General features: G+C 51.5%; 1 protein-coding gene across 1 annotated transcript in view; it reads left to right on the top strand.

Moving 5' to 3' along the window:
* Positions 1 to 5985: 5985 nt before the first annotated feature.
* Positions 5986 to 8980, top strand: part of DLGAP3 (DLG associated protein 3) — a gene marked incomplete at its 5' end in the record, with an annotated part of 38523 nt that continues 35528 nt past the window's right edge. Inside the window, one exon of the mRNA XM_079922314.1 lies at positions 5986 to 7083. Coding sequence (XP_079778440.1) covers positions 5986 to 7083 — 1098 coding nt within the window. The remainder of the gene's footprint in view (positions 7084 to 8980) is intronic.

The following is an 8980-nucleotide window of genomic DNA, read 5'->3' as shown; positions in this document are numbered from 1 at the left end:
TCCCATTGTTTTTCTGGAAGGTAATTGCTTGGGGCAGTGACAACCTCCTGGCGAATTACACAGCTGGTTTCCCAGTGAGATTTGTAACAACAACTCTGCCAGCCTGGCAGCCCCCAGCAAGTTCCAGTTTAAGACACTAATTGCTGGATTGTGTAGTTGGTGCTAAATTGGGTAATTTCTCGGTGACAGCATGTGTGCCACTTCTTCCAATCCCAGATAGATGCGAGCTGCATCAGAGAATGTGTCACTCACAGCACCCTCCTAGCCTCCTTCACTCCCCACTTCCTAGCCAGCTACAGGCAACTGCAAAAGCAGCTGCTCCCCTGGGCTCAGAGGTTCGCCATCCGGGCAGCTCTCTGTGTGCTGGTGGCCTGGGATAGTAGATAGATGACTTGGTGCAATAAAATGGGGGAAAGTAGCACCAGCATCCAGAGTTGTCAGAGGGTTTCAGGGAGCTTCCTTTATTCTGTACTTATCTGACCTTGGACTTGGAACAAATTCAGTACTCACCACTCAGGGGAAAAGGCTAAACCACACTTTGGTTACCTCTGGAGTGTGTAGTATGTGTGTGGTTCTTAGTCATTTGTTTCCTTTTTAAAAAACAAAACAAAAAAACCAAATTCATTACTGTGTTCCTTCAGAAGGGTGTTTAATCCGTTTGGCTTCCCTGAGCAGCAGCCCAGGTATGAGGAAAGCTCAGGCCTTGGAGTGGGACTACACTGGGTTTGACTTCTGGGTTTGTCACCAACTGTATGACCTTGGGACGGTCAGCCCCTCCAAGCCTCAGTTTCTTCTTCTGTAAATTGGGAGGTGGGGATAATATCTATCCCTTGGCATAGTTGTGGGAATTAAAATGTCATAAGTGAAAAGGATCTTGTTCTTTATAGGCTTACATTCACTCAACAAACACCTGCCATCTACCAAACATTGTTCTAGGAGTGGGGGGGGGGGTAATGCAGTGAATAAGATGGACGAAATTCCTCCACTTACATGGAGCTTACATGCTCCATGTAAGAGAGACAGACAATTTCTGAATCACACAAATTGACAATGGTAATGATAGAAGAGCTATAGAGGTACACAGTGCCTTGAGAGCACACAGCAGGGGGATCTGACCTAGTCAGGGAGGCCAGAGAAAGCTTCCCTGAGGAAGCAACAACCGGGCTGAGATCTGAAGGGTGTGTAGGAGTTAGCAAGGCAGAGGTGGACGGGAAAAGCTTTCTGGACGGGTAGGGGGTGGGGAATAGGCCCCGTGATGGGAGAGATCATGGGACTGCAGAAAGACTGGCCTGGCTGGAGCAGAGGAAGCAAGGGGGAGAGTGTTGTGAGCAGAGTTTGGAAGCCCAGGAAGGGCCAGAGCCTGCAGGCCTTGTTGGATGGGTTAAGGCATTTTATCCTAAGAACATCAATAAGCCAGTGAAGAGTTTTAACCACAGAAGTGACATGATCAGATTTGTGTTTCCAAATGACCATTTGGATTGGAGCCGGGTAAGAACGGAAGCAGGGAGACCATTTAGGAGGCTTTTGCAGACGTCCAGGCAGGAGATGATGTTCTGAGGTAGTTGGATTAGTTAGCAGTGTTTTCTGCTGCAAATACAGAAAATCTGGCCAACAGTGGTTTAAATAAGGAGGAGTTTACTCCTTCCTGCATTTAGGCCTGGAGGAAGGCAACTGCTTTATGTCGGAGCCATGGCTCAGTGACTCCAGGGCCAGCATTTCTGTGATTCTCTAGGCCTTTCTTTCATGGTGGCAAGACAGCTACCCTAGCTCCAGGCATCATGATTGTATTCAAGTTGAAAAGAAAGGGAGGAAGGATGGTACTTGCAAGCCCCATCCCTTTTATTATAAAGGCAAAAATCTTTCCCAGAATCCCTCATCAAATTTTTATGTATATATCGTTAGCTACAAGTGAATCATGTGGCTTCTAGGTACAAGGGAGGCTGGGAAAGGGGAAAGGAGGTTGAGAATGAGTTTTGGCTAGTCAGCCGACAGTGATTTGGTGCATATGGAAATAAGTGGGCAGATCTATTTTTAGGAAGCGGAATCCATAGGACTTGGCGATGGATTGAATTATTAGTCCCCTCCTCGCTTGTTTTTCCTGCCTGTGGATTATGTTTAGTAAGGAGGTGGCAGCAGAAGGTATGTGATCATAAGTGTGATATATAGGAGGAAGTTTATATAATGGAATCTATATCAATTAAATCTTCTCTTTAGGAAATCCATCAATTGGATATCTTCTTCTCCCAGTAATTTGGATTTGATTGTATTGTTTAATATTTGGACGTTGGGGATTTGGGAAGTCCAAAATGAAGGCTTCACCTGTGGGATTATATTGTGTAATCTTTTAGAGTTTACAGAGTGGTTTTGTATCGCTTGATACGAAAATCCTTGGAGATAGGTGAGCAGGTATCATTAGGCTTAGATAGGGTAGGTCACTTGTCTAGCGTCACACACTTTCTGGTCTCAGGGCTTGAGCTTTTTCCACTAGCGAGTACTGCCCTGTAGGACATGGGTAAGGGAGTTGGGGGTGGCTTGTCTGGAGAGAAGCAAACACAGGGACCCATCTCCTTTGAGACTAGAGCTGGGAGGACATGGATTGATGCTAAAGAGACTGATAAGATCTTGATGAAGGTTTAGGGCTCGCAGCAGCACCTGTGTGGTGGTGGAGGAAGGGGGGAAACCTGGGAATGCCCACACCATTGGTGTGGACGTTCCCAGGTTTGATGTGGCCACAAAGAAAGCAAATGGGATGGTCTGGGTTTCTGTCAAAGTGGCCTTTTGTGCTGTGAGTCTCAGACATGGGTCCTGCCTGGGGCAGGAAGAAGAGGACCATGCCATGGATGAAAGACCAAGCTATCAAAGCTTCTTTCCAAGGTGGGGAGATGCTTCTAGGTGCTTTTCCAATAGCTGCTTGAGAGGCCATTTTGGTCTGAAGTCCCCTCCGCTTCCCCAGAGGGGGGCAAAGGAGGAGAATTGTCATCTAGAGCCAGGCAGTTAATATCTGTGAGGTGCCCCCCACCCAGTTCCCCTCCAGGCAAGATAACGAACATCTTCTCCAGCCCAGGCCATAGGGTGGGCCAGGGGCTGGGCGTGTCCTACCTTCCCCTCTGTGGAAGATTCCCAGGAGACTTCACAATTTTCCTCATTGTCTCACATCCCTCAGGGTCAGGAAGTTCTTCTTGTTGTCTGACTGTGTCTCTTCCACTACTATTAATCATGTCCGCAGAGCTAGCTCCTCCTGACATCCCTGTGCCTAATAATGGCATCATTAGTCTTCCAGTCACGGCTGCTGCAAACTTCAGAGTCGTCTTCCTTTCTGACTCTCTCCCATCTCTTCCCAGTGTTTTCCAAACCCGTGTCTGCTGGAACTCTCTCAACCCACGCCTCAGAACTCCTTATTTGCCCAACTCTTCTGCCTTTATGCTTGCTGTTCCCTCCACTGGGAATTCTCTCTCCCTTACACACAGCCATCTTGTTCTCCATCTTAAACACACTTTTCTCTGGGAAGTCTTCCTCAATTTCCCTCTATTGGATCTGCTCTTGCCCTCATCTTAACTGGCCTGACATTTTGGTACCTCTTTCCAGCACAGTCATTTATTCATCTACTTAGCGAACATTTATTAAGTACCAGCTCTGGGCAAAGCCCCGAGTTAGGTGCTGGAGATCCAGTGATAAATAGAGGTTGGTTCCTACCCTGCAGAAGACCAGATTCTAGTTGGGAAGACAGAAACTGAAACAGACAATTTCAGTGCAGTGTGATAGCTGCTTTCATGGGAGGAACCCAGGGTGTGATAAAAACCCAATAGAGAGGCATAACCCAGAATAAGAGCACAAAAAGTCTTCGAGGGAAGGTGGGCTTAATATGAATAAGTGTTAGTTAGCCAGGGGAGTTGGTTGGAAGGTGGATGAAAGGAGATTCTAGGAGGAAGGAGCAGCTTGTGCAAAAATACAGGGACCTAAAATAACCCTATCACGTGAGAGATTGTTCCCCTGTTAGACTACAAGCCTCTCGATGACAGGGGCCACACTTAAATCACCTCTATACACTTCTCATTCCGAGTATTATTATGGTAGCTGCTCAACAAATATTTGTGGAATGGAATCATTTTTGAGGGCAATGAAAAAAAATGCAGTGGCTCAGCACCATGGACAGATCACACAGACACCTGCAGTTGGAGGTAGTCCAAACTGTAAGCTCATTTGCATACATTTGCATAATGAAGCCAACTTCATTTCTCTGGGGGCCCAAAGGCTCTGCATCATGGGGGATCCAATCAGTCCTGGTTTGGGGGGTTGGGCAGGGAAACTGTCAAGGCCTGAGACTGATCCTCTGAGGACTCCAGGAGAATCTCTTTTCCTCTTTGCTTAACACCCTTTTCTTTTTGGTCAGGAGCCAGTGGTCCTGAGCCTTCTGAAGTTAGGATTCTGCCTGGCGGTGGGAATCCTGACACCAAGGATGGGACAACCCGGATGGTGAGTAGTAGGAGACTCTGGGAGATGGGGTTCTTTTTTTTTTTTTTGGAGATGGGCTTCTTAAATCAGAATAACCTGGGTTTGACTCTTGATTCAAAGTGACTCACCCATTTACCGGCTTTGTGACCTTACCATTTTGAGCTCAATTTTCTCATGGGTAAGTGTGGATAATGTCTACACATAGGATTTCAGTGGGATTAGAGAATATTAGGTATGCACACTACCTGGTACGTAGCAAGTGCTCAGAGATGAGCTGTGAGCAGGATTTGGAAGAAGCCATCCCCATGGTGGGTATGGGGAGGCAGTGGAGGGGAGGAAAGGAGGAAGAGCCTTGGAGGTGCTGCTGTCTGGAGTCTTTGAGGCTGTCATCACCTCATAGTCAGCAGATGGCCCAGGAGCCTGGTCTGGGATGAGAGAGGGCACCGTCTGCCAGCTCCTCAGTCCCTGTCCCTCCTGCTGGCACCCCCTCCTGCCGTAGCTCCTGTCCTGGCAGCTCTGGAGTCCTGATTGGAGGCAGTACTTGCTGAGAGCTGACCTCTCTGTCCTGTAGTCTTGGCAAGCCTGGGATGGGGGCCAGGAGCACTGGTTCCAATGCTTTCTCTCCATCACCCCCCTGCCCTGCCAGCCCACTGTTCCTGGGAGGAGGAACTCCTGGGTTCTAACCCCAGTTTAGGATTCAGATGCTGCTCGAAGAGCCAGCATTCTTCCTCTTTATGTTTCTCCTCCCTTCATGACTCCCCTCCATTGGAATGGGGGTGGGTGGTAAAAGGCAAAAGGGGAAATTTCATCAGGGGATATTTGGAACCCGGAAGAGGAAGGTGGAGTCATCTCAGGTTATCCCTTCCTATCTCAGTCCTGGGTAGGGGGGAAGGAGAATAAGCTTACAGCCAGATAGAAGGAGCTGGGTGTGGAAGGAAGCAGAGGGGTTTTCCTGCAGAATCGTGATAGATACGTAGATTTGGGTCCAGTGTTCTCTTTGGTTATTGCTTCTGGGAGCTGTGACCCAGAGGCCTGACTCTTCCTAGCCGTGGAATTGGGTAGGGATGAGACACAGGTGTGGTGCTGGATCGATTTGCCTCATGTCAGCTTGTTAAAAGCTAGTTCACCTAATGGCTAGTATGTTTGACTATTGTTTTTATGTCTGTATTGGTATCTTTTTATTTTGGGTTACCTAAGGATTTTTAAAAACCCATTTGGTTGAGGGCATTTCCTCTTGTGAATAAGTATTTATCATATCTGCAGCATTTGATGAATGGTGACGTTATTTTGTGCCCTTGTGAGCATCTTTGTCTAGTATGACTGTTTTAAGGCTTTTAAGCCCATTTGTGGAAAGATAGTGGAATCAATCGCACTAAATTGGTATGCACTACCTAAAGGGATATAAGAATACCTAATAAAAGATAGTTTCAGGTGACGTGGCCTGTCGTTCAGTCCTAATCCCACTGCTCCCTGTTTTTCCAGGAGGTTCCTGGGGCCTGGCCCCCAGCACTATGAAGAGCCCTTGCTGAGGCCATGAGGGGTTATCATGGCGACCGAGGCAGCCATCCCCGCCCAGCCCGCTTTGCCGACCAGCAGCATATGGACGTGGGCCCCGCTGCCAGGGCTCCATACCTGCTGGGCTCCGGGGAGGCCTTCTCCACCGAGCCCCGCTTCTGTGCCCCAAGAGCTGGCCTGGGACACCTTTCTCCTGAAGGGCCCCTGAGCCTGAGTGAGGGACCAGCGACAGGCCCCGAGGGAGGGCCGGGAGGGGCCGGGGTTGGGGGGGGTAGCAGCACCTTCCCCAGGATGTACCCTGGCCAGGGCCCCTTCGACACCTGTGAAGACTGTGTGGGCCACCCACAGGGCAAGGGTGCCCCCCGCCTGCCTCCCACACTTCTGGACCAGTTTGAAAAGCAGTTGCCCGTTCAACAAGATGGCTTCCACACGCTGCCATACCAGCGAGGGCCAGCAGGGGCCGGGCCCGGGCCAGGGTCTGGCACTACCCCGGAGGCCCGCAGCGAGAGCCCCAGCCGCATCCGGCACCTGGTTCACTCTGTGCAGAAGCTGTTTGCCAAGTCCCACTCTCTGGAGGCGCCAGGGAAGCGGGACTATAATGGGCCCAAGGCTGAGGGCAGAGGTGGCTCCGGCGGAGACAGCTACCCTGGCCCGGGCTCTGGAGGCCTCCACACCTCCCACCACCACCATCACCACCACCACCACCACCACCAGTCCCGGCATGGCAAGAGGAGCAAGAGCAAGGACCGCAAGGGGGATGGACGGCAGCAGGCCAAGGCCGCGGGCTGGTGGAGCTCCGACGACAACTTGGACAGTGACAGCGGCTTCCTGGCCGGTGGGCGGCCCCCTGGGGAGCCTGGTGGTCCCTTCTGCCTGGAGGCTCCAGATGGGTCCTACCGGGACTTGAGCTTCAAGGGGCGCTCGGGCGGGTCGGAAGGCCGCTGTCTCGCCTGCACTGGCATGTCCATGTCACTGGACGGACAATCGGTCAAGCGGAGTGCCTGGCATACCATGATGGTCAGCCAGGGCCGGGATGGATACCCAGGGGCCGGGCCAGGCAAGGGGCTCCTGGGTCCGGAGGCCAAGGCCAAAGCCAGGACTTATCACTATCTGCAGGTGAGGCTTTGGTGGGGGTGGGGAACAGGGTCCTCAGCCCTCATCAATGTTGTCACCCAGGGAGCTGTGGAAAGGGTTGGGTGGGAGCCAGCTATTCCCAGGATGGAGGGTCTGGAGTCAGGGAGGCTCTCCCTTGCCTCACTGTATTGCCTTGAGCCCCTTTGGGGACCTCAGTTTCCCTGTTTATGCAGTGAAGGGGCCCTTCTATTTTGATATTGTATGTCAGTGCCGGGAAGACTTTTCCTTTACCTGAGGTTTTGGACAAGCTGTGCTGGCCTCTGCCTCATGAGGCTGGAGGCAGAATGAGGTTGAGAGTAGGCAGTGAACAGGACAGTGCGGTGCTCCCTGCCTGTAGCTTCCCCAAGATTGGAGGTCAGCCGTTGGAAAGCAGTCCTCTTGCCCCTTAGGCCTTCTCCAGACCTCTTTTCTGCCCAAACCTGGGTGGTCCAGATACTGTTTGAATGTGAAGGTCAGTTATTTCCAGAATGTGCCTCTGCTGGTGTTTGGCGTTCTGGGGAACCTGCAGCAGGACACCCGTGAGGCTGTGCAAGAGCCTGGGAGCCTGTCTCATGGGTTTCCCCAGGCTGGGCTTCACACAAGTCTGAGCTCCAGACACAGCAGCAGGCCAGGGCACACTGTCCCTGTCCTCTTCTACCAACTCTATAGTGTCTGCAGTTGAGGCTAAGAGCTCTGAACCCTTCTTCTTATGGAGCCTTCATCCATCTCTCACTGTCCCCTCTCCGTCTTCCTATTGAGATGGGGTCGGGGGCTCTTCTTGCCATCAACCTCCCTCTTCTCTGCCTTACGCTCCCCTCTCATATCCCCTGACAGGCTTTCTTGAGCCCTGCTATAGTTTTAGGAGGAAAAGTCTAGACAAGTCCTAGAAGTCGAGTAGACTTAGGGTTATCCCCCAAACCCACGTTCCGCATAGTTCGTCTGCGTCCATTCATTCAGTGAGCATTTCCTGGGTGCTGTGGATACAAAGATGAAGACACAGATGCTGCTTGGGAGGAGCTCACCATTTAAAGGTGGGATAGACAAGGCATCAGGTAGAATACACTGTGATGAGGCTGTGAGAGGAGAGAGCCGTGGGAGCCTTGGGAGCCCAGAGGAGGCACCTCACCCACCTGGGTGATGGTGGCCAGAACAACTTCTAGGAAGAATGTCCCCTGAGCAGAATCTCAGTGGAGAATTTGGAGTTAGTTGAGTGCAGAAGTTCCAGGATTAAGGGTGTTCCAGGAAGAGACTACAGCACGTTCAAAGGTGTGGAGAGTTGAGCTTGCATGTGTCTTTGGGTGTCACTGGCCTTTTTGGTAAGTTGTTCACATGTTAGGGCTCTCCTGGGTAGGGAACCCACAAAAGCTCAAGGGAACAGATAGGGCCACAGTGGAAGCAGGAAGGGGTGGGAGACAGAAGGGGAGGTTGGAGACTTCTAGGATTCAGGACTTCTGGGTTGGCCTTGGATTGCCCCCTCCCTGGGAGAGAGGTTCTCTAAGCTGGGGATTGAAGGGTCCAGCAGAAAGGGTCGAGGAGAGAACACCAACCCTTCTTCTCCCATCCCTGGAAACTTGCCACCACTCCGCTGCTCCCTGCTGCTTCTCCAGGGCTTCCCTCACCTCCCTGGGGGCTTCCTTTTTAACATGCAACTCACAGTGTCCTGCAGAGGAGCCAGCAGCTCCGCAGTGGCTATGGAGTGGGAGCCCTGCAGTGTGCAGAGCGTGCCTGGCTGTCCCATCTGCCTCCCTCTGCCTCTGTGGCTCCTCTCTGTAGAGTATGGGGAAGGGCAAGGATCGATCAGGGGCTGGGGTTCCAGGGAATCTTAGGACTGGAAAGTCTGAGCCTGTTTGGGGGAGAACAAGGGGCTGCAGGGACTCTCTAGACAGACTGGTGCCCCCCT

This window comes from Stenella coeruleoalba (assembly GCF_951394435.1).
Source record: "Stenella coeruleoalba genome assembly, chromosome: 1".
NCBI classification, from domain to species: Eukaryota; Metazoa; Chordata; class Mammalia; order Artiodactyla; family Delphinidae; genus Stenella; species Stenella coeruleoalba.
The sequence above is the reverse complement of the archived record's forward strand: the minus strand, read 5'-3'. Positions and strand labels throughout refer to the sequence as shown.